We start from the raw sequence: 26,021 nt of genomic DNA, 5'->3' as shown, positions 1-26,021 counted from the left end.
AACTGCGCTTCAATCTTCTTTAAAGCCACCAAAGAGGCCGGAGACTAGAAGTTATAAAGAAGGCACTGTTCTTCTTCGTCTCCCCAATCTCCATCACAGTGAGAAGTAGAGTGAAGGATTCGAAAAGATGATCATCAGGACTCCTCCTCCCAGGAAACGAAAGGTGGATTCAAGCCCCGATGCTGCTGCTATCGTCGCTTACGAAACCCCTGCAGCTGCTTCCAATCGCCCTCTCGTGATATACGAAGACCCCGTGCCGGAATCGTCTCACGGTCACGACCCCTCTGAGCAGATGCTCTGCACTTACCAATGCCGTCAGATGGTATTCCACCATTCCTTTCCCTATTCGCCACTATCAATTTCTATCTCTCTCTTTAAATTCTCTGGTTCTGGTTGATTTCGTTGGTTTCCCTTTCTTCTTCATTGCAAATTGGTAAACACCATACGTTGGTGATTGAACGAGTTTGATCTCTCTGTCTGGGTATGAATGATTGGTAATCAGAAACCGTAATAACTAGCTCGACTGTCGCTGCTTACTTATTTATATGTAGTGAGATTTTAGCCGGAAACGTGTAGATAATTGCTTCTATATTATCTTTCGAGTGTTTGTTAATGCATACGGGTGTTGTTGGCGGATTCTTTTCGTTTTCTGATTGTTCTTTGTGGATTAGGGCTACGTTTTGTTGTTCAGAAAGATGTAACTTTCCAGTGGCTAACACCGGAAGACATTGAGTTCTATGATAAAATATTGTTCACAGATCTCACTTTCTGGGATGAATGACGAACGACATGCAGATTGCAGGACTCCCCTTTTAGTTAATTTCCACTAAGAAACTGTATTTCTAGAGTTTCGGACAAACATAGGTAGCTTAGGTTTTTTAGGTACCTCCGTGTTATTCTAGAACTGTTAGACTTGAGATTGCTTGTATTGGGAAACCAAAATTGACAATTGATATCTTAAGTTTGTGTTTAATGACTGTCTTACTTCTTTCCATTGGGGGGGGGGGTACAAAGTGTAGGAGATACAAGAGTAAGACAATATATTTCAGGATTCGGGAACTGCACCTGGAATGGTGATAGATCCATGCTCACTGGATTCTTGGCTGCCTTGCTTTTATCATAGTGGAACCTCTGGTAGCCAGAAGGTTGTGGTAATTTGATTGAAGAGTTGCATCTTGACCAGTCTTGTCCGCCGGAAGATGAAGGCCCTCCACTTCCCTGGAAAGAAGATGATTATGAAGGTTGCTTGTGGCTCTATTCACTCCCAGCTGCCTGTTAAGATCCTGTGGAGGTCCATTTTGATTTTTTTACAAGATCAAGGCTCGTATGCCAATGTATGCTTTTTAAAGGTTGATGAGACCCCTGTTTTGTTTGGTAAGTTGAAGAAGATTGATACTTTTGCATTAGACATTAACCCTGTATGGAGGCTTATGCGCAAGCTTGGGAGACCCATAAGGTGCTAGGGCAGTCCAATGGGGGTGAAATTGACCTTTGGGTAGTAAGGTAGTTATATTATAGGTTGGGTCGTTTATTTTTTTAGGCTTATTGATGTGATGGATCTAATTTATAAGCTCATAAACTGGTGGTAAAATAAGTACACAGGATTAGTACTTAGTAAAGTGTTTGAGTGAGATTAAGATACTTAACTGCTTTAAGGGTTCTGTTTTAAGTCTATCTACTTCAAGTCAGTATAAGAGAGTAATTAAAAGTCCTTTTATGAGTCAATTTGGGATGTAATGCTCCCCCATTAATTAGAGATGATTTGAGTAAAGAATATGAGTTTTTTTAAAAGAGTTTTGTGTTGTTTAGCAGTGCATTCAGGATGGGTATCTCTTACCTGATTTCTTCTCTTCTATTCTCTTCTTCCTCCCAAACAGATTGATATCATCTCTTTTACCTCCTCTTCCATGGATCTGATGTCTTCCCTTAATAGTGCAGTTGCTTCTTTTATCTCAGATACAGGGACTCCGCCTTTGTCTCTGCCATACTGATCCATGTGGTATAGTCTTCCCGGGAACATGGATTCCATGGGGAGGCAGCGGGTTTTGTGACTTCAACCATGACTTGGTCAACTCGATCAATCTGGATATTTAGTTTCTTAGTAGTCCCATTGGAAGCCCCAAAAAATGTAAGAATATTCAAGTTTCGATCCTAGCATGGTATTTAAACCTTGATACACTCTGGTTTCGATTCTAGTATGGTATTTAACCTAAAAAACTGCAAAACCTATTCTCTTGTCAAACATTTTAGAACAATTAAATAGACAAAATAATCAATATAAATCTTTTAATTCTTGTTTCTTAAGTTTACAAGAATTACAAAGTGAAATTCATGAAGTTGAAACAGAAATTAAGGATTTAAGGCAAAAGATAAAAGAATTAGAATATAAACAAATAATAGATTTCAAAGGTAAGCAAGTAGTCGAAAATGACATCGAACCTGAAACAGCAAATCTAGATAATCTCATAGGATCAAATGATCAATAGAAAAGATAATTACTCAAAAATGGTACTCTAAAATCATCTTTAAAATTCAACAGGGAGATGTTATTTTTGAATTAGAAAAAATAGCTTTAATAGATATACGTGCTGACTTAAATTGTGTAAAAGAAGGTTTAATTCCTCCAAAATTCTATGTATATACTAATCAATCCACGAGAGCCACTAACAGTGAATCTATGGCCTTTGATATAAAATCTCATGTCAAAGGCCTTCCTTGCCTTGTCCTTCCAGATCCTACTCTTCCTAAGGTCTCTGAAACCAAATTTCCCCAGGGGAAAGAAGTAGAGTAAGGGAGAAAAAACAGATTATACAGTTCACTTCAAAGCTATGGAATCCAGCTCAGGAAAAATATTCTATTCTTCAAAAAGAAATTCTTGTAATTGTTTTTTATTTATTAAATTTTTAGAATGAAATTATTTTAAAACAATTTATATTTAGAATTGATTGCAAACATGCTAAATCTGTTCTCAAAAAGGATATAAAAATTTGGCTTCAAAATCTCTTTTTGCATGATGGAAAAACTCTTCTTTCAAATTTGAAATAGTTTTAAAAATTCTTTAGTAGATTATCTAAGGAATTCTTGCAGGCAAAATGGCCACATGCCAATCACCTTCCTCCTCCAAAGGAAAATCTCCCCAGCAAAGCATAAATTCCAGTTCACCTTCCATAAAAGCCTTCCTTATTTCCTCCTAAGACGACCACCTTTACTTCCAACACCTCCTTATTCACCATCTCAGCCTCCCTCATTCTTGCAGTCAAAAGTCTAACCACAATACAAAGCCAGTTATTTTGTTATGAATCTTGAGCCCATTAATCCGCACGCTACACTAATTAGGGATTGGAAAATAGTATCAGCCATATGGGGTTCACATGATCAGAATAGAAGAGAGAATGTCAGTGTGGGCCCCACTGTTTATTACGTGAGAAGGGTATAAAGGGGACACACACACACACACACACGAAGTCTTAAACTAATGGGTTTGGCTGTGTCGTCTTCCATAAATCAGTTCAGGGAAAAAAAAAAAAACTCGTCAATACTTTTGGCATGCTCTGCTGAAGAATTCATTTCAAGTTACAATATCCTTCTGTAGTCAATCTCTGCTATTAATTTTGTCTATCCCATTGTGGTTATTCTTGGAATCCGCAGCACCACTTTTTGCAGGATCTTGTTACTATCATTTACTTGATCTAACGACATTGGATGCATTTCCAACAGCTTTTCTTGACTTGGAACTTTTGCTGACACCGTTTTAGGTTAAATCAAAGTTTCTGGACGCATTGGGAAGTGCTGAGAAGCTAGTGCATGATTATCAATCTAGATTGGAGGCACTAAATGATGACCTTTCCAAGGCAGGTGGGTTATTAAAAGTTAGTTTTTTTTTAATGCTTCTTAATCTCTCTGTGTGCTAGTCCTATCAATTGAGGGATTGTACTGGGAATCATGACTTCCAAAATCATCTACTGGTGATTGCATGAGTGAATGTCTTTCCAAATACTCTCTGATCTAGTATGTACTAGCATTGTGATAGATAGCATGTCTTCCAAAATTGCAAAGTTTTGCATTTAGAAACTGTGTTAATTGTGCAATGTCTTCATTTGTGTAAACCATTCCCCTCTGCTGTTTTCCCTTTTTCCTTTCTTTTCTTCATTCCATAAAGAACATCAATGTGTTTTTTAGACTTCATTGGTTTGATCCTCTTGGTTGCAGAAGCTGAGAAGAAGAAATTCCGAGATAAGTTCTATTATGCAGAACAAGAACTTGCTGCTGCCAAAGGGCGTGAGCAGGCACTTCAAGAGCAGCTCTTGAATGAGGTCAAAGATTCTTGGGAACGACTTGAAAAACAAATAAAATCTTATAGTGAACTTGAGGTACTAATTATTTTTAGTTTACAATTAATATTTTGAACTTATTGCTTGTTAGTTTTTCTTCAATACCATGAGATTTTGTTGGTGTATTGACAGACAAGGAAGGGTGGACTATAATATCAGAGACCTAAAATTGGAACATTTGTACTGGGATATTAGGCCTACGGTATAGCTATGCAATATTAGTGCCAACATTAGTTGACCTTGAACCCAAGAGAATGAGTTTTTCAACTGAGAAGCAAGGAATCTGTTTTGAGGTTACACGTTGTTTCTTGCCTTGGTTGAAGCAGAAATGTTTCAGCAGAAATCACTATAAGCATCTAAATTATAAGGATATGGTTTCATCTATTCCATGACCGGAACAGGGGGAGATTTTAGGGGGTAAAACATCTTTATGTTTAGATAACTAAAACTTATTTCATATCATATTTATCGACGTAAACGAATCTATCAACGGAAGTGATCAAATTATTTACATATATGTAAATAACAAAGTTATAAGGCCTTTAGGTATTTTGCTAGGTCTAACTTTTCAATTACCGTAGAGAGAGATATGCGTGTACGGTGTAGTAGTAGTGGTTGACTGGTTGTGGTAGTACACTTGTCTGACACAGATGCTGCTTCTATCTTGAAGCATCCAATGTAATGTAGTCTGCAAGTAGAAGGCTGAGCAAGAGTTGTTTTTCTGGGGGAGAATATAGTAGGCGGCTGTGTGGCACTTCCTTATCTCTTACACTGTTGGCATCATAATTAATTACTGTTTTTTGTCACTTGAAATCCAGGTAAAGTTACAAAAAGAAGGGGACCTTCGCAAGAATGCTGAGCTGAAAGCAGCTTCAGCTGAAGATAAAGCTAGCTTACTCGAGGAAAAACTCAGGCAACTTTCTGACAGCATAAAAAGAGAGAAAAACCATCTTAATAATGAGCTCCTACAGTTGAAAAGAGAGTCAAAGCTTTCTGTTTCTCGAATAGGTTCAGATGTGAGTAATTGCACTTATCTTTTGGATTTAACATGATGATATTTCTCTATCCACCTCTTATTAACTGACTTGGCTGTTTTAGCTTGAACGGATGGAATGCAGAGCAAATAATGCAGAAAAAGAATCAGAGCTGCTGAAGAAGCAGCTGGAAGAACTTAACGAACAGATGAATGAGGTCATTGACATTTCCTCATTATCTTTTGTTCATAATTCTCAATTCGATAGTGAGGAATTTTACTGTCCCAATCAGTGTTAGATAATACATTATTTGGATAGAGTATCATCCGACTTTCCTTTCTGGTCAATCCAAGTCCAGGCTTGACAAGTGTCTTTTTTTCCTTAATGTTTTTCTGATTGAGTGTCTTTTGTATAATATCCCAGCCTGCCCAAATCTGGTCTTGCACTTTACTTTATTGTCGCTTGACTCTGGTTAGACAAGCTGTTACAATTAAACCCTGTTGCGATCCCTATTTGGGTCAGTCAATTACAAGGTGGCTCAGAATTCAGGCCTGATTTTCCTGCTCAATCTGAACAACCCCCCCCCCCCCCCCAACAGGAGGGCTCTGCCATAGTCATTTAATTTGTTATTTTATGATTGACAAGATCCAGAACTTACCTAATACTCTTTAATTTTTTTTTCTTCTAGGGATTAAAAAGAAAGTTTGATCATTTTGAATCATAATTCAATCAATAGTTTTCAAATTGCTGGTGTTTTGGAGAATTAGGTTGGTAGAGACTCAAACCAATCATCAACTCTCCCTTTTTTTGGGTTTTCGCTTGTTCAGTACACTAAATTTAGTTTAAACCAGTCCATGCATGTGCTTGGTGCTTCCAGTTTGACATGACCCATAAATATCTAAGGCAGAGAACTGATTTAAAATGAACATGGAGCTTGTAATAGGAAGTGCTGTTTGTGCAGAAACTTGTAATTTTTGTGTATAGCTTGGCTGCTTTTTGGGTAAAAACTCTTCCTTCTCCATTTTGTATCTCTTACATATTATTAGTACAATTGAAATCTTGCTGGGCAATGAAAGGGGGGGGGGGTGATTGTAATAATCATGAGTATAATTGATTTATTGACGGTTTTTTTTAATATTTTGTATTTTTGGTATTGTTCTATTAGTGTTTATGATCTCCACCATATTAATGCCTAAAAAGTTATGTTTGCGAATTGGGACAGTATTTGACTTTTCTTGAGCATCTTAATGGCTACTTTTCCTTGCAGTGTCTCCATCAGAAAAATGAAGTGGAGATGAAATTATTAAATTTCTCATCATCATCAGGGGAAGTCAATCATGCAGATACCAATGTCTTGGTGAAGCATCTGCAAGAAGAGCTTAGGAGCTATGTAAGTTTTTTGTTGCATTATTACTCTTTTTTTTTGGGGGGGGGGGGGTGAGATGTGCTGGTCCTTCATTTTATTGATATTCTTTGTGGTTTGCTATGGGTTAAAGTTATTAAATTGTAAAGAATACTTCATCTTGTATAAAAAAAAAAACTTTGGAAAGGCTTCCCAAGGTGACTGACTGAAGAATTCCTTTACAAGAACTAAATTAGAATTGAATTGCTCCTCAAGCTTAATTCATTGACCTGTTCAGGATGCTATTTGTTTTCAGTGCTCTCATAAGACCTTTTTTGATAGGTAATGATAATTTTGTTATAAAGAAAAGCTAGGATACAAGATAATATTACAATAAAAAAAATAGAGTACAACAACAACACAACAAAAGAAGGCCACAGGCCCACAGCCCACAAAACTCAGAGAGTCAGAGGAGACTACGTCAAATGATAAGGGTCTGTATACAAGAAATGTCTACCAACTCGTCCTCTAGCCAATTCATCTGCAATTGAGTTTGCAGAGCTCATGGTGTTCTCATAAGAATTGTTCATTTAGAAGAAAAACTTTCATCCATAAAGTTGGCCTAGAAAATCAGTTTTAGCTTTGTTACAACCGCTTATCCTAAAAGCTCGAGCTATTAGGTAAGGGCTACAACAATGTATAACAACAAGCTATTCATCTAAATTAAAATAATATTTTTTTAAACTACTGAGCCCAACTCCATTAAAGACAAGGCTACAAACTTGTATGAGAAATTTTAGTTGTGGGCCCAAAAGGTGTAATCTTTTGGAAAATATTGAGTTAGCTGTTGTATCGAGGTAAAAGAGCTTCTAGATGTGTCTAATAGTTTGCCATCAATTGGGATGGTAATGGTTCATGTCTTCTCGATTTCTTATCGTGTCAAGACCTGATTATAACACAAAGTGGCTCAATTCTCACCGTTTTCAAGGCACTGCCTAAGTGAGAAGGTGCCCTTGAGATCCAAGGTGACCAGTCACCTTATAAAAGAGGCCCATTACATTAATTAAATCTAAAAAATAACAAGCCCAAGGCCCATAGAACCCAATTATGGGCCAAAATAAAGTATTCCAAGGCCCAATTGGCCCGATTGAACACCAGTAACTGCATCAGTAGGGCTATGTGAATCCTGCTGTCAGTCTGATCTGTTTTAAGTGATTAGTTGTCAATGATGACTGGTTAAAATAATCGTGTAACTTCATTAGTACCTATTTTTAGTTATTTGCGTTTCAGTCCTAATGGAATGACAAAGATGGTGTTGTTTACTGGAATAATGGTGAGTTTTCTTCTCAGTGCAATGAATTGAGGCCTTTTTGAAGCTCGTTTCAAGCCGTAGTGGTTATGGAGAAGCTATTATCTGAAAGAAAGTGGCCTTTTTTTTTTTGGTTAAAGTAGTTTCACAAAACTTGAAATTGCGTGATCATCTTTGAAAATATTAAGCTATTAAATGAGACTCCTTTTATTTTTTGATATTATCAGTGTCCTTTTTCTTTATCACTTAACCTCTTTTGACACTATTTATGCCTGATGCTTTTTTTGCTTTTATTTTCTTATAGGAGTCTGAGGTTTTAGAAGCACGAAAGTTGAAATCCTCTCATGAAAACAATGAGTTACTGAGAGAGAAGTTTTTGGAAGAAAAGGGCCGCAGGGAGCGGGCAGAATCGGATTTACTTAAGCTGCAAGAGATCCAGCTAAACGTGAAAAAGTTGGAGGATGAATTGATGTCTTGGAAGTTGGCAATCAACGATATTCCTGGTGTTCTGTGTCCTGATGATCTACCAATTCAGTTTTCAGGCTTGCAGAAGTATGTTCCTAACTTTTATTGAATTAGATTCTGTCTTGTTTTGGGAGTGACACTAATATACTTTGTCGGGAAAGGTGTCAAATGACCAGTTGACTTTTCAGTCCAACTAAAGGCTGTCTTTTGAAAAGCAGAAAGCTTCCTAAGAGCATTGTCACAGTCTAACAGAAGGCATCCTTAATTTGGTGGATGTTGCACCAATCTAAGACGATTAATCATAGAAAAGTTCTCCATGTAGGTGTGGTTAATGACCAGTTTACATTCTGTCCAACTAACAGCCGTCTTTTGAAGGGCAGAAAGTTCCATATAGCGCTATTAGAAAAAGTATCATTTACTTCGAAGACATTGCACTAAACTAAGGGAATGCATTTATATAAAAGTTGTCCATTAGACTTAAGCGACAAACTCTAAAAGCCTTTCTGCCATTAAATGTAAATCTCCATTAAGTGGAATGACTTTACCAATCTCAACTCCCCCCAGTGTTGTACAAAACCACAAATCCTAAGAAAGATTGACATAAGAGGATCAGACAAGGGAACTTTGTGAACAAATTTGGTGCATGTCATTAGTTACTGATTCAGAGAGAATCTGATTTAGAATTGGTGGCAGCGATGAGAGAGAGAGATTTGCCAATTGAGGGCGATTGGTTTGTTTTCACGTGTTCTGATTTGAATTTCAACCTTTATTTCTATATTTATTTTTTATTTATTTTCAATCTGATTCATCTATTGAGTTATGCAATTTCTGTTCACATATTTCGGTAATATTTTCATTAATTACATTGTAAACTATCATCTGTTGAGTTATCCAATTTCTTCTCGCATATTTCAGTAATATTTTTCATTAATTATGTTGTAAACTCACTTTTCTATTTCAGCTGAAAATTGAGCAGAATTGCATTCTTGTCAAATTGCACCTTTTTTCCTTCTTGAGAGGAATCAGTTTTTATAACCACATGGTCTGTCAGCCACTAGTGAATACATGTTTGAAGTTCCATTGAATTTGGAGTTGTTCAGTTGTTTCTTTGATTTTCCCCTATTGCAAGGGATAGAGAATTCTGCAATTTCTTTCTTCATTTCATTGGTATCATTTGGCCCTAGTGCCATTGTTAAAGTGTATTGTTCAGGTCCTAGTACTGGTGGGATTTGTATTTCCATCTAAATTTGGTTAGGGAATTCTTCTACTGACACCATGTCATCATTTTTCTGTTAAACCTGCTAGTAACCAAGGGCATAAATATGCATGTGTATATGGCGCTGGGAAGGAGGCATTGACTTTTATTTTTGCATGGCCAATTATTTTGTTGAACTTAGGGGTTTGATCCAACTTGACGATGGAATCCAAAGTTGTTCTTGGTATTGAGATTTTGTGTGTCATGCAGAGAGGTTCTTGAGAGTATGATGAAGTTGGGTGAGGGGAATGCATGTTTGAAACAGATGGAGGTAGCTCTGGAAGTTGCAGAACATGGAAGACACCAAGCTGAAACTGAGGCTGCATTGGTGAAAAGGAAGGCTGAAGAATCACTTTCAGAGATCAGACGGCTTGAATTAATTGTAAGCATCAGATTAAGGAATTTTCATTAATTTGACATACCCTTTGCAAATTAGTTTTCTTATTTTCGGTTCGTCTGATTAGATTTAGCTTTGGCCATGCAAATGTTAATGAATGTCCAGGAGAATCAATTTGTTTTGTTTTGTTTTCTTTCTCTTGGTCTTGGATTTGGAGGCTTATTATGTTGTTGTGGCCTGGGGTGGATGTTTGTGGTATGTTGCAGTTTAATCTCTTCTTTGTTTCTTCTAATCAACTTTTTACTGGTTGCCAATTAGGGGAAAAAGTAGAATTGGGGTGTGATTTCTTCGTGTTAGCAGCTAAAATTTTGGGTGAATGATCTAATTTTCTCCTGGTAGCTGGATGCCAATCTTTCCAAGAGCTGTGAGGAGGGCCTTTTTGGATGACATTGAAAAGAAATTGCTTCCCTCCTTGCTGGTTCATTTGTGAGTTATATGCCTATGGCATTTTAGTCCACTTTTTTCTGCTCGTCTTCCTCTTGAAGAGCAAAATTGAGTGTTGCATAAGCCATGAGGTGATATATCAAGTTGAACGAAAAATACTCTCTCAAATGCAAACATGCATTTTGTCTAGCTTTGCCAAATGTGAAGACCCCTTTCTTGGTGATTGTTCGTCTGCTCATGTTCCAACTTTGGGACATTGGAGAGACTTTTCCTTATCCAACCCTGCTCTGATTTTGCTACTTAATCTTTGAAGCCTAAAATTTTGTGGCCATTGCAATTTCTTCTATCTTGGATCAAATTGGTATCCCATTATTTTTCAGTGGTTAATTATTGTAAGAATGCTATTGTATGGCACAAGTAAATAGTTTTATTTTTTTTACTTTTAAATTTTATAATAATTCTATGCTATACGTGTTTATAGTTTCAAAAAATTGTTTTCAATATTATATATGTTTCCAAGCTGACCCATGTAGCTTGTAGTTTGAGATCTAGAGCTTCTCTGCATGGGGTCCCAAATATCGTGTCTTTGTGCAACCAATTGGTAAGCACAATCAATTGGTGCTAGAACCATAGACTCATTGATAATATTGGATGTTCTTATACAAATATTAGTTAATTGCAGGAATTACACACTCACCGTCTCAATCACAGAAATATGTATGCAAGTAATGTATATACGGAAGGTACTCTCGTAATTTGCATTCTGATGCTTAATAACCTCTAATATATCCTATTTGTAAGAGGGTTTTGGCCTTTTCCTGGGCCTCCCTGCCCCAATCCTCAACCAATTAATCTAGAAATTTTTTATATTTCCAGAAATTAAGTATTTGAAATTACTTTCTCAGTTGTTGCATGTTTCAACAACCCAAAAAATAAAAAATCACCCTCCCTTCCTCCCTCCCTCCAAACTCTCTTTTTCCCTCTCCCTCTCATTTTTCCTACCTCTCCATAACTCTACCGCTCTCTCCCCTCCTCGACCCCCAACCATGTGCCATGTGGTATTTGCTTGTATTTTGTGGAAAACCCTTTTTGTTTCTGCACTAAATAGCATTAAATAATTTGATAATGCGATGCAGGATTATATATTCTTTATGGAATATGCTGATTTATCTCATAGGAATCACTTCATTGCAGCTTTCTTCGGTTAGTGAAGAAAGAGAGAGGCTAAGAAAGGATGCTTATGCATTGAAGAAGCATGCGGAAGCAGAAGGGGGATCAGCTAATGGGACTCCAATGCAGGTCATTAAATTCTATTTCCCTTTAAACTATGTTTTTTTTCTGATGATTTGTGATTGTTATTTTGGTTTAAAATGCACAGGAACTGGAGTCATCTCTTGCTAAAAAGGAACAAGCTATTCAAGAATTGGAGCGTGAGTTAAATGAACAAAAGGAAACTATAAATTGTCAGCACAATGAAATTAAGTTACTCACTGAGAGGCTGAGTGATGAAACAAGAAAAATAAAATCACTGGAGAGGGAGGGGGATCGTTTTCGTTCTGAGATTGCCATACTGGAATCTAAGGTGTGTTTACAAAACTAAAAATAGTCTGTATACACCTATACCGGAATGCGTTGTTTCTCAAAATGATACAATCTGTTTATATCTTGATGTCTTTCTTAAGGCATACTAATACTGCATCTATATCTCATTTTATCCTTGGCATCTTAGATCTGAAACATGTAAGGGTAGGCTTTTCCCTCCCAGTTTCATAATATCAGTTCTTCGCTTTCCTTACTCTGGATGTACTGTAAAGCTTTCCATGATGTTAGTCTTTTTGGTCATGTTCTTAACATTTTCAATATTTTTCATAAAAGAAAACAGATGAAATTGTGAAGCTGTTGGATCTTTGATCATTTCTAGTTTTATTTTGTTTCTAGGATTCCTACTATTTTTCTGAGTATGGATTCCTAGTAGTGCTACACATTGTAACTCTTTTCCATATTATAAATATAAATGGTTGGGGGGGGGGGAATGCTGTGCACACAGCCTGCGATCTCTCATTTTCCTAATTAGATTAGGATTTCTATCTTTCCTTATTTTTAAAGCTAGGATTCTACTTTTATTTTGTTTCTAGGATTCCTACTGTTTCTCTGAGTATGGATTTCTAGTAGTGCTGCTCTCTCGGTAGGGGGTAGGTGGCTGCTGTACACAGAGCCGCGATCTCTCTCAGCAGTCTCACCCTCTTTTCTCTCTTTTTCTCTGTGGTTGCTGGTGTTCAATTACTGATATTGTAACAATATATAAATATTATGTATGTTCTGTATATCATAAATTGAACAGTACTAAAATATTGGATATTGCACAAAAGAATTGCATTTCGCTTGGTGGTTAAGGCTTCAATAGTTAATATAGGTCTCATGTTCAAGTCCCTCTGACATCAACCATTCAACATTAACTTTTTATTTAGCACAGGCTGAGATGAAATATACCATAGACTATATCATTTTGGTTGAGAGTGAAACCAACATCTACGGACTGAAATGAAATTACTAACTAACCTCTACATATAATTTTGAAGAAACCTAACTAGAGAAGAAAAATAACGGGTAATGCTAGGAGGACCCAGGTTCAGTCATCTAGGGGACCCTGTTGATATACATTGTTGTTGCCCTTAATTCGAGCTTTGGGATAAGCGGTTGAAAACGGATCCCTCTATTGCATTGTACCACATGGTATCCTCTATTTCATTACCTATTTTTAAGGAACTTTTTGTCCTAGAGATTTCCAAATAATAGCGTAAAGAATAAAAACAGACATTGGGAAAAAGTTCACACCACTCTACATGTCCAAACCCTGGGGTCATCTAGAGACTTCCAAAGACTTTCAAGTAGAGAAGTCCAAGGTAGAGGCAGTACATGATCACCCAGCACCCATGTCAGTTATTCGAATCAGAAGTGGGTGAGCCTTGGCGCAACTGTTACGTTGCGCTATTGCAACCATCAGGTTGCGGATTCGAAACATGGAAACAGCCTATCCGCAAAACGGGGGTAAGGCTGCGTACATTTTCCCCTCTCAGACCCTGCAGCCTGCAATAGTGGGGGCCTCGTGCACTGGAGCGCTCTTAGAAAGGACAACAGAGCGGATAACATACCCAGAAATGACAAGTGGAATAAATAAATAAAAACAGGGAAAATCAAATCAACATAAGAGAAACCCAAGTGAGAGAGCATCATTCCAGAATGACAATGAACAAATTGGATTCTCTGATTTGAACCAGGTAACATCATCTTTGACCTTACGCGCTTCTCCACACCCTAAACCAATATCAGAACTAAACATTAGCAATAACCCGACTGCCCAACAAAAGAGTAAACTGAAACAAACCCAATTCAGAGAAACTTAACCATAACAATCCCATCTTTGCACTTGATGCCGACTACAGTTTTGTTAACAAACTGGAACATCAAAGAAAAAATGGACAGGAGTATAATAGAAAAGCGAAAACTAAGAAAACCCAGTTGAGAGAAGCGGAAATGAAGGTGATACCCGCTGTTATCGATGGCTCTGGCTGTGTATTCAATCTGAAAAACAGAGACATTGGGAGAGAAAGTAGTGACTGAAAGGTCATAACCAGTCCCAATGCTGCTCATCTTTCACTCTTTATTTTGTGTTTCTTCTTTTCTGGTCGTCTATTGCTCTTTTCAGCTGTCGTTGCTCGTCTCTCTTAGAACTATTTCACCGGTTCTTCGGTATCAAGAAATAAGAAATGTTGGAGATGGGGTGCAGTCCAATGAGTATAAATGAAATGGATGGCTAGATTGAGACTATCTTAATCTGAAGGTGAGACTTGGAGGTTTAAGGGTACCTATGGTTGGGTACAGCCTCATACTGCCCTTGGTAGTGGTTTAACTTCTCTGGACAGGTTGTCGACAAGTCAGCAGTTTTGGAGAAAGATAACAGGGTACCGAGTTGGTCAGCCTGTTTTAGTGATTGTGTACAGGTCAACTGGCTCAGCTGGGCAGGGTCTAAAAAGATTCATAATGTCAAAGGCTTAACTAGATCACCGGACAACTGGCTTCTTTATTTAAATGACAAGAAAGTTACATTGATGACCTCTGCTAATAAATCTTTTCTAATGATCTAATCCCACAGTAATAAAATGATCCCATGTATGTAAATTGACTGTGTTCTTCTCTTTTTATATTGAAGGTTTGGGTGACATGATGGAGATGTGCTTTTGCATAATGTTTATTCTTGTTTGACCTATAATATCTACCTTCACTTGTTGAACTCTATGATTTTTTTTTTTAATGCTAGTTATTGCAATTGAGGAAGCAGCAGCTTGTTAAAAATATTTATCTTTCACAGTTAAGTCAGGGTGATTATTCTGCTGCAAGTACAAAAGTTCTACGGATGGTGAATACCTTGGCTGTCGATAGTGAGGCTAAACATACTATAGAAACACTACGAAGTGAATTGCAGAAAACAAAGGAAAAGTTACAAGCTGTTGAAGAATTGAAAGGACAGTCAGGTAATATGATGGTGTTTTATGATATTTTTTTAGTGAGGTTTCATAGAGTATTTAATTTGCGTTACTTCTTTCTTTATTTGTGCATGATGTTCATGGCCCCCTACTTCGGTGGAGCTTGGTCATGGTTAAAATTAGCATGATGCAATTTTTTGGCAGGCAACAGAAATGTTTCAAGGAGAACAGAAAGGACAAACTTTTAGACGTGTGATAACATAAGGTCTTAAAGCTAGAATATAAGTTTATGTTGGTCACTTATTTTTTGGTCATCTCCTATTGAGGGCCCATAGGCCACTAGGGGTTGACGTCCCAACACAAGGAAGGGTGGCCAGGAGGTGGGAGTGTTTGGGAGGGGGAGGAGGGGAAATAAAAGGATGTACACATCCGATAGGAGGGTGGAGAGTCGAACATGTGACCTCTCCCTGGACTTAGGTCAGTGCTCTACTGCACTGGTAGCCACAACCACGCCAAGAGGCGCTTTCCCTATGTTGGCAACTTGGTATGTTATGTTTTTACACGATTCTTATCATTTTTAGGGATGTGTTAGGACTATTGGGCTATTATTTACCACAAAAATAAATAAATTACACAGCCATTTCCTTAGTTGTATGAAGGCTTTAGAAGACTCCCCAAATACTAAATATGGAAAATTGAAATGGCCTGCCTTCTAGAAGGTGAGTCATAGAGCAATATAATTTGGTGCATGATTCTGTTGAGTACTTCTTATCATATTGGCTTCTCATAAAATGTAAGAGAACTAAACTGCCATCTTAAAAAAGGTTTTCCATGCCATAGTTGTCACGGTGTCTAGGCGACCCAAGGCGTTTGAGGGGGTCTGGATGCAAGATGACACCAACAAGGTGTCTGGACACCTAGGCGATGCCTTGACTACTATGTTCCATGCAAAATAGTCAGAATCCCATCCTTTTTTGCCACCTCCCTTTTTAAGTATTGTGGTTTTATTTAGTGAGATCTGGCTTGTTGATTAAGCTGACTTTAAGCTGTATGCCTGTATCTGCTCAGCATATTTGTTCATGAACTGAACTTATATTTAGTTAGGGATAGATCTTATAAAATTTTCTTTCCATTTGTGGTCGTTTGGGTGAATATTGCATATTGGTTGAAAGTATTTATTTGTAATAGTAGTTGTATTTTTTAGCAATGGAATTAGCTGTACAAGAGCGAGAGGAAGTAATAAACCCTGGACAATAAACTGGAGGAGCGTGGTTCCCTTTTTGCAATAAATTAAAACCCAAAAGCAGTGATATCCATCCAATTCCATGAATTCTTTTAAATGTAGTAACAATTCCTTTAGCAAAGATCCAATATCTGCAGAATTTTATTGACAAAGAAAGAGAACTCCTAAAGATTATTTTGTGCTATTTCCAAATACCTGCACTGAAGGAAAATGGCATCATAATCCATAATGCCTTCCTTGGGGGCTGAAAGGTATAGGAGAATTACTTGTTTAGTTTGTCCAGTTTCCAAGTTTTGGTATCAAGCATGTGTGGGTTTTGGTGGGCTCACCATGCAAGATGGAAATGAAAGAGGTTTTAGTGAAGGTTTATTAGAATGCTCATATAGGTAGGAAGGTGTGGTTTGAACTCCTAATATACTTTACACCACTATTTGGTTTAAAAAATGAACAAAATGGTGTAATGTGTTACAATTGAGGGGACAAACCTCTATTGGTTATGTAATTGAGGGAACAACCCTCTTCAAATTTGTTATTAACAGAAAGATTACAAAAGAATCTTCACCAAGCTACTTCTAACTATTTGGATCTGTGACATATGGACACACAAGTACCACTTAGCCATTGGTCACACTGGAACATTAAGGCAGTCAAGGTGCTCCTTTCGGATTCTGGGTATAATGTAAGGCTAAACGAGGTCAGGTTTAGTGCCAAATAACCCACAATAATTCTCAGCAGTCAACTTAGAATAACCCCAACAGCAGGGTATAAGCAAGGGCCGAAACTCAGATGTAAGGCCTGGGCTGTATGTCAAAATCCAACCACTCAATGGGGCTGATAACAAGGTTGAGTGCAGGTCCTAGGGTGCCCAGCAAACCCTCCAAACAGGAACAGAATAGGATGACCAGATCACAATTCATCAACAGGTCACAAAATTAGAAAGTAGAGGACTTTTCTTAGAAACCAGACCAGCCGTGGGAATGGATCCAAACTTGGATCAAGTGGAGATGACAGTGAGGGGGGGTCCTTTGCTGAAAAGATGAATCAATTCTGATGGCTCAGTTGGAAGTTATGAGGGTGACACCAAAATAGAAGGTTAGGCTCTGTAGGCCAAACCAGCCAGCAGACTGGGCTGGAATTGGGATCGAGTCAAGCCCTTGGTGGTGTGATCTTGTCCTCCAAAACTCAGCTGAAGACGAGCCTTTGTTGCAAAGATATGATCACTTGAAGTTGCAGCAGCAAGGCTGGATCGCAGGAGCTACAACAACCTCACTTGAATGAAGAAACAGCAGCAGCAGCACAGGAGGAACAGTGGGGGCACTCGAGTGGTCTTCTTCAATGGTTGATCAGTCACAAATCACAGCAGGAGCACAGAAATCGATGGAGAGATAGAGAAGGTGAAGGAGACAGAAAATAGAAGGTTGGGGGATAGGTGGATTTAGCTCTCCCAGCCAGGCTTCTTCAGTCCTTTAAGTTTTCACGCATAACTTGAGAAGAAGTTCATAATTGCAGCAAAGCAAAATTGATTTCATTCAACTGATAAATCATGGGGCAGGCTTGAACACCCCTTACAATAAATAGAGAGCAAAAACTTGCTCCTCAAGCAAAACAACAAATAGAAACTTAACTTATTAACTCACTATAAGAAATTAGAAACTACTCTAAATACTGACTGGGCTTGGAAATAAAATAGGATACTTCACTCCTCAAGTGGGGACCACCATAAGTGACATTCGACCCTCATTTGAGTTACAAAACTTTTGTCAATATATTGACAAGCATACCCCCACGATTCTGGGTTTGAGAGACCCAGCAACTCCCAGGCCAGTTGGGCTGGCCCAACTTAAAGTTGGTTGGCCTATGGCCCATGGGGTTGGTCCACCAGTTGGTGAAGTGAACCAGCCCTTTTCCCATGTGTTTTCTTAAAGTATTTCTTGCCAAACAACTTGGCTTCTGCATCAGGGAAGTGGAAATTCCACTTGGCTTATTCTACTTGGTTTAGAGTGTAAGGTGTTAATGCCGTTGGAAAATTTTCACAATGTTGGGTGACGTGCTCTATTTCTGGGACATTTCTTTTTGACAGTACCATTTACTTGTTTTATGCTGCTTCTGAAATAAAAGGACTGTCTGTATAGACTTGCCGACATAATTGAGAAAATGCCTTTGTATTCAACCTTTGAATTTCTCCCCCAAAACTTTGTTCACACTTTAAGCTGCTATTAAAATTAAAGAGAATATGTTGGACAAGGTGGGTTTTAGGCTGGTTGGGTGAGAGAAATTCCATTTAAAGTGAACACACTTTGGGGTTGAAAAGAGAAGCATTCTCTCAATTAGGTCGGTCCAGTCTATATACATGACATTTGGATTTCCGGACCAGCAGAACTTGTCATGAACACAGTTTTTTAAACTGGACTGGAATCAAACAGGAAAGGACCCAGTTCCGGGTGTTACTGATTTGACTGGTCAAACCGCAATTTAAAAAAAAAAGTTAAAAATAATTGAAAATTTGGGAAGAAATCAAGATAATTCAAAAATAAAATAAAATAAAATAAAAAAGGAAACTACTATGCAGCAAGGCTATAGATTGGCACAATGATATTCCCCATTAATAGTTTTCAGATTTGATTCTTCATAGATGCATGGGGTGCAAACATGGCCCAAGCCTGCTGGAAAATTTCTGGGACTGGGTGGGACTTTCAGCCCAATGGCTGGGTTAGGGTTGAGCCTGGCTACACATTTTCACACACACAGAGCCATTGATCAGGCGTTGTGGTATGTATTCACTACTGAATTTAATTTGGTATACTAAATGTATATATCTGTAAGTTGTGTAGTGTGAATGTGTGATTCAATATAACATGCTACTTATTAAAATTACGTACTAGTACTATAACTAACAACAAGCAAAATGGAACATGTCCAAATTCCAGGCCAGCCAGGCCTAGACCGAAGCAGGATGGGCGGGGCTTGGGCTGGCATATCCCAGCCTGACTCGGACCAGGCCGAGCCTAGGCTGAGAATTGAGGACCCCAGGCTGCGCTTGGGTTTCCAAAAACCCGGCTCAGATGGACCCCCTAGATGCACCTTTACATTAACCAGAAAAAAGGTGGTGGTTCTCCTTCGGTTCTATTGTGCTGGTTTTAAATATGACCCTCCCCAGACCCCGCAGTGGCGGGAGCCTCGTGCACTGGGCATGCCCTGTGCTGGTTTTAAATGTGTTGGAGGGTCCAACCCAAAACCTTAAGGCGTTAGGTGGAGACAACTCATCAAGTATATGAAGGCACCAAGGGCCAAATTTAACTGATGTGGGACTATACCTCTATAATTCCTATTATCTCAACATTCCCCTCACGTGTAGCTTCGGCACACCTGGCTCTACATGTGGACAAATAACTTAGGGAGGACAACAAACAGGCTTGGGCTCTGATACCATGTTGGAGGGTCCAATCCAATTCTTAAGGCATTAGGTGAAGATAGCTCCTCAAATATATGAAGACACCAATGACCGAACTTAACCGATGTAGGACTATACCTCTATAACTCCCAACATCTCAACAAAAAGCTCTGATCATGAATTCATACAATGTTTTTATTTGCATAATTTCATTGGGACTGAAACGGTAAGCCACCTAGATGCCTTTAAAGATGTCTAAGATCCAAACATCCCTTTCCAAAATCTGTCCTTGAATTGTTTTCGAGTTATCTTCATTTTGACTATATGTTTGCAACTACTCAAGTTAGAATTGTTTCAAGTATTCATTTTCTAATACAATTCTTGGTTCAAATATTCATTTGTGGTTAACTATTATGCTTAGGGCATGTGCTTTCCTCATACTTATTTTTTTTTTAAAGTATTTAGCAGATGCTGGAAATTTGATTGACTCCCAAGTATCTGAAAAGCTTGCACAACTCAAAGGGCAAGTTGCAACTCTGGAGAAACGTGAAGAAAGGTAAATATTGAATTTTATGTGAAAGTGAATGTGTTCTCTTTTTTATAGTACAACATTTCTTATATTTTTGTTGTCCTGAATGTACAAACGAAACAGATACAAGACTGTATTTGCTGAGAAAATTTCTGTTTTCCGAAGGGCATGTTGTTCTCTTTTCGGTTACAAGGTATGAGTTGAATAATTAATTTCTTAATTTAACAGTACCATATAATCTTTTTTCTCATGCTTCAAGGTTCATTTTCATAAATTCATGGAGTTCATGAAACTGAAATTTTTGCTTTTCATCTATATATTTGACAGTATTCTGCAAATCGTTTGCAGACTGGGTAATGCTTCCCTATAGGTTTCAACAGATAGTATACTGCAAGCATACATGCTGTAAATTGAAGAGGAAATAACCATATAGGGCCTAGAGTTGCTCCTCATAACTGAACTTTCATATTCTTTTTCAGGGCATGGATTGTGATCTCTGATATTGAACCTCAGGCTTGGGAGAAAGTATTCAGTTTACATGTGGGATTGACCCAGGCAGTGGGTTCAGTGAACTCCACTGTTCTTTGGGAAAGATTATTCAAATTTTCATTCCTTTGAGGTGATCTTATGAAAATTGAAGAAAGAAATATAGTTCAGGTGTGAATGGGGAGAATTTACAATAGGATAGGCTTCCTAAATCATGGGCATGAACAATTGTTGAGGAGAATTAAGGAAGTGGATTGGGTACCATACAGAAAGGTCCCCTATCTAATGGGATGCTCAAATTGGTCATATCACCTGATTATCATCCATATGACTCTAATTGAAGTGGCCAATTGAAAAATAATATAATTTTCTGTCAAGCAATGCACTTATATTCAATTGCATCCCATGCACATGTATATTCATACTTAAAGTGTGAATGGGGTGCAGGGGAGGGGTGGAATCCTATATTCAATTGCATCCAATGGACCGATACAGAAGTATATTCATAGTTCAGGTGTGAGTGAGGAGAGCGGTGGATTTTTCCCTTCTTCCTACCATGCATATCATGTCATACATATAAGGAATAATTAAATAAATTTAGGGGGGCGGGTTGTAGATTGAAAATGCCCCTTCTTGGTCCACACTGTTCATAGTTTCCCCCATGACCAATCCTGACCTGACCTAGACTTAAAAGTTCCTTTTTCTGATTTTTGATGTTTCCTTTTTGTCCTTGGGCTTTAGTTTGTTTTGATGTAAAATGCCCGGAAGTAAAAGAAAGTAGAGGAGATGTTTTACTTCTACTTTATTTTATAGTCTTTGGCGAATAAATGAATTCTATAATTTAAAATTGGGCAATGCTAACTGGTCGTGTAGCCCCTGCACCAGCGCGGTAGCCAATGAAAGTGCACACAGAGGCATTGGTTTGGATGTGATTTTTGATTTCATTGGGGGCTGAACGGTCTTGTTGTGCACAAAGGCATTGATTTGTGTCTAGGCGCAAGAACCACGCTAACCACACGACTGGTTTGCGTTCTTTTTCCCTTAAAAATTTTATGTTCATTTTCCTTTTATTCCCTTCCATTTACGTTGAACCATATGAGCCTTACCTACAAAAACAAGGTATGAGTTTGTAAGTCACTAAAATACTTTTTTCTTTTACAACTTGATAATATGATTTCATTCTTGTATTTTTATAGTTTGTCTCATACACAATGCTCTCTAATATCTAGTGATATAGAGGGTGATGTTTCACAGAGAAATAAAATAGGATGCATGAAGTGGAGAGGTGCGTCCGAAGTATTTTGTGATTGGTGTATTCCTTTAAAACTTAAAGGACAGTCATACGGCCAGCTATGATGTATGGTGCGGAGTGTTGGGCAGTTAAGAAGCATCATATAGATAAACTCAGTGTAGTGGAGATGAGGATGTTGAGATGGATGAGTGGCAACACTAGGAAGGATAAAGTAAGGAATGATCATATTATAGATGGTTTGGGAGTAGCTCTGATACATGATAAGCTACGAGAAAGTCGTTTGAGGTGGCATGACCATGTTCAACAGAGGCCTTTGGATGCTCCAGTAAGGAGGAGTGATTTGATTTAGATTGAAGGAATTGAAAGAGTGAGGGGGCAGATCTAAAATGACCTTAGGAGGAGTGGTGAGGAAAGACATGGATAGCTTAGGCCTTGTATCAAGTATGACCTCGAATAGAGCTGATTGGAGGGCAAGGATCCATGTAGCCGACCCCATTTAGTTGGGATAAGACTGAGTTATTGTTGTTGTTGCTTTGGACCTATTGAAATTGTCTTCTGGTTTAATGTTCCCTCTGTTCTCTTCTTTCTCTGATTATTTTTCTTTTGTTGATAAAATGAGCCATTTATTTCTCACTTATGTAAACAATATTTGGCAGATAGTAATGGATGATCACCAGCGTCCTAATGGAATTCCAGTGACACGGTTTACTCTCCAATCTATTTATGCCCAGAATGACGACGAGAAGCTCGAATTTGAATATGAATCAGGCAACACAAATATTTTGGTAAGTTATCTAGTAGAGCTCTTGAAGTTATTGTAATGTTTTACTGAAATGGAGTTAAATTCTAACTTTGTTATTTGATTCAATAGGAAAATGATTATGCCTCTCTGCCTGAGATAGCACAACAGGTATGTCAATTGTATTTCATTGTGAAAAAAAATTGTGTCTGTTGCCTCCTGAACTGCCTTGTTTGAAGTTATGGATGTGGTCCAAATCAAATATACCAGTTCAAATACGAAAATAAAATGAACAAATGATACAGGATAAAAGGTAGCAAATGGTTGTTATGTTGGGCCTCATACGAAATGGACCTGATTTTAAGCCTTTTGGAGAAATGATGTGGAATCTGAATTGTTGGATAGACAGTGCACCTTGGACTGGACACATGTTAAATTTGGTGGTTTAATTCAAACATTAGGCCAATCTTGTATCAAACTTTCACCCTTGTATTTTCAGCCATTAAAAGCATCTTGTTCAACTAATTTTTTACCTTTTTCCATGTGGCAAACCCCATTTGCTTGAAATTTGACAGGTGGACAGCGGGGTTGGCCTGCCTTTGCACCAAATTCGGGCGCCACAACCTGCTGCATGGCAGTTATGACCTGTGCCCCAGTGCCCCACCACTGGCAGGGTGACTTTGTTTTATTTTGCGGGGTGGATCGCCTCTGTTTTGCCAGTTGGCTATGTCACCACATGCATTTTGTTAGTGTTCGAACTTTTTGTCATGATGTTCATGTCATCATTTAGTCCTTATGTTGATCTCAAGTCTCATCTGAGTTTCCATGTCAGAATGATGTTGGAAATTGCTTGAAAAAGTCAGGTCTCTTTAGAAGAAAATCTGGAATGTTGAAGAGACAAGAATCTTATACATGGTGGATCATATGATTGAGGTAGACCACCAATTTGACATAAGATCAATTAAGATTCACTCTCTATACAGGAACCAAAACAACCAAACTTTCCCTCCATGTGGCAGAAAATAATAAACGTTGCCTTTTGTCCTCCCTGATCTCAGCCCTCTGTTTAAGTCGTAGTAATTAAAATCGATTAGTTACATCCACCATGTGCTTCCAAATCCATCCTGTCTGATTAATAAAGCATAAAAATAGAAAATGCAGAAAACCTGGTGGAGGGGCACGGAAATCCAAATTTTCAGCTTTCCTTGTACTCATCTGCCAAGCCATTATCACTCCCATTTTTTTTTAATAAAAAAATCTTGAGTTCCTTTTTCCCCTCCTCTTTAATATAAGTGTTTGTGCTTTAACAGACACTTTTTAGGTGGAGAAACCTTTTCTACCCTAGAAGTGAATTATTCTTCTTTAGTTGCTGAAGTTGTTCTGGATGCTTGCATCTTGGAAAATGCTCGGTCCTGGGGATCTAGGGTTTTGTCGGACCTGATCCTATTTTCTTTATCATTGTTCCTGGCCCTCAGATTTGTAACCTTATCAGAAAAGGAAGCTTGTTGTCACCAGGAAGGGTGACACAAATCATTATCTTGGGTATTGAAGAGACTGCGAGGGTGGAGTTCTAGGCTGCTGTCATAGACATTTCTGTTTTGGTTGCTTGGCAGGTTTGGTGTGCCTTCCGTTGTTGCCCCACTACCTGGTGCTTTCATTTCAAGGCTCTGGTATAGATTGTCAAGTAACTTGAATTGAACAAAAAAGGGGATGACTTTACCTGGGATTCTATAAATGTTTCAAAAAATTAAAATGAAATACAATGTTGACAGAAAAATGGTTTTTCGGTAAAAATTCATTGTTCATGCAACCATGTCACAAAATTCAGTTTCGGAAAAACAAAAATAATTAACATTTTCTTTGATACTTTTCTTCCGACCACATGAGTCTAAAGGTAAAGGAGGAAATGAAAAATGCAAGCATAAGAATTGAACAATTGCCAGAAATAATTTCTTATGAAGTCATCCTTTAGGGTGAAAGGTTCTCATGATCCTGTTTTTGATACTGGTGAATGGTCTGTCAGACATTTGTATGTGTGATCATTTTGTTGCTCAATTACTGTTTCTTGGGCCGTTTGAAGCTTTAGTCTTTTTTATCTTTCCCCCCCTAATGATCCCATTTTTTCCTGTTGTCTAACCCTTTTTCTGATTCATTGCCTAGGAAAATTGACCATTTTGGTATTCTCTTTCAGATTGCAGTATTCATACGGAAGATGAACTCAATTCCTGCATTTACCGCCAATTTAACAGTGGAGTCCTTTAACAGGCAGACCCTTTCCTGAACCTCATGCACTACCATCATCAGGTCAAAAGCAGGCCTTGTAACTATTGTCGTTTTTCCTACACTTGCTATTTGGTTCAGGTTTGGCTGAAATCATTAACCTTTGCACACGTGCTACTTGACTTCTTGTCAATAGCTTATAGTCTTCAGGTTTAGATTTGCTGAGCAAGAAACAAGTAGTTTTGTACACTTGGATTAAGTTCAAAAGGCGAGGTTCTGCGAGTTCTGGGGAATCTAGTCCAGGCCTGGGTTTTGGTTGATGCTTATGCTCATATCTCCAGGCATTATATAGTACTCTGACCATTCTGTTGAAATTATAATATACAAGGCAATGGTCCTAAAGTAGTTCAGGGGAAAAAAAAAGTGCCATGCCTTCTCTCTATTGGGTTAACATGGGTTTGTACTTTGTTTGCGCCTTGCTTTGGCAATGCTTTTGGTTGAGTTCCTCCATGTACATGATGTCAAATTCTAAAAAATTGTTATACTCATCTCATTTAAGCATTTTGCCCTCTCTGTCTTGTAATCTTGAGGAATTGGGACTGACCTATTCATCTCCAAAGGAAGAGAATGATTACCACCGCTCTGAAAACAGAGTTGTTCAGGCTCTTCTTGTTGATTAGAACCGTTTAACTTGAACAGAACTGGTTGCTTCTTGGTTCTGGTCCCAAGACTTAAGCCGATTAAATAATCAGTTGGGTCTTGTCCAGTTCCCACTGCACCGGCCCATTTGACACCTCCTAGGTCAAGGCCTGCACTTGTTTTTCAAGTCTATTTGTTCCCTTGACCTCATTCTAATATGTGATGCACATTACACGCATGTAGTAGTAGTTGTAGCATATTTGTTGTATTGAGGGATGGGATGAAGATGAAGATAGATCATTTTAATTTAAATACACAAGACTACATAGAGCCATACTACTAAGACAATGAATCATGAGGAATGGCTTAAATTTGTGCCATTCGCTGAATATTGATTGGGTAGCAGTTGGAAGTTGGGCCGGAAAAGGCCCTCTGAGAAAGGATGGCATTCACATCTTGTGTTGGATGGAAAGCATCCCAGAATATGAATTGGTTCCTGTTTGGACAGGGAGTAGAGAGGGGAAGACATGTCATCTGCCCTTGGTTTCTCCCAAGACCATAGCTACCTCTGTCAATGATGC

The 26,021-nt window shown here is 38.2% G+C and overlaps 1 protein-coding gene across 2 annotated transcripts; it reads left to right on the top strand.

Annotated features, from left to right (window-relative positions):
* On the top strand, window positions 1-24,920 carry LOC122669430 (mitotic spindle checkpoint protein MAD1). 2 transcript variants are annotated; one of them, XM_043866189.1, is made up of 16 exons: window positions 1-322; window positions 3,756-3,855; window positions 4,210-4,370; window positions 5,150-5,347; window positions 5,430-5,522; window positions 6,573-6,695; window positions 8,261-8,508; window positions 9,887-10,037; window positions 11,652-11,756; window positions 11,836-12,039; window positions 14,827-14,989; window positions 20,044-20,131; window positions 20,228-20,297; window positions 22,499-22,627; window positions 22,714-22,752; window positions 24,773-24,920. In XM_043866189.1, exons 1-16 carry the CDS (start codon window positions 128-130, stop codon window positions 24,860-24,862), a joined length of 2,157 nt encoding a protein of 718 aa, XP_043722124.1. In that variant the 5' UTR covers window positions 1-127; the 3' UTR covers window positions 24,863-24,920. The 2 variants fall into 2 exon arrangements, with proteins under 2 accessions (XP_043722124.1, XP_043722123.1); XM_043866188.1 differs by having other exon boundaries at window positions 2-322; window positions 9,887-10,058.
* The last annotated feature ends 1,101 nt before the right edge of the window (window positions 24,921-26,021 follow it).

Source organism: Telopea speciosissima, chromosome 7, assembly GCF_018873765.1.
Source record: "Telopea speciosissima isolate NSW1024214 ecotype Mountain lineage chromosome 7, Tspe_v1, whole genome shotgun sequence".
In the NCBI taxonomy this organism is placed as follows: Eukaryota; Viridiplantae; Streptophyta; class Magnoliopsida; order Proteales; family Proteaceae; genus Telopea; species Telopea speciosissima.
This window is presented reverse-complemented; position numbering and strand designations above follow the sequence as displayed.

Coding starts and splice junctions, on each gene's coding strand:
- LOC122669430 (XM_043866188.1), top strand. CDS start 128: ATGATCATCAGGACTCCTCCTCCCAGGAAACGAAAGGTGGATTCAAGC. Junction 3,856..4,209: donor TGATGACCTTTCCAAGGCAG/GTGGGTTATTAA, acceptor TCTTGGTTGCAG/AAGCTGAGAAGAAGAAATTC. Junction 8,509..9,886: donor CAGTTTTCAGGCTTGCAGAA/GTATGTTCCTAA, acceptor TGTGTCATGCAG/AGAGGTTCTTGAGAGTATGA.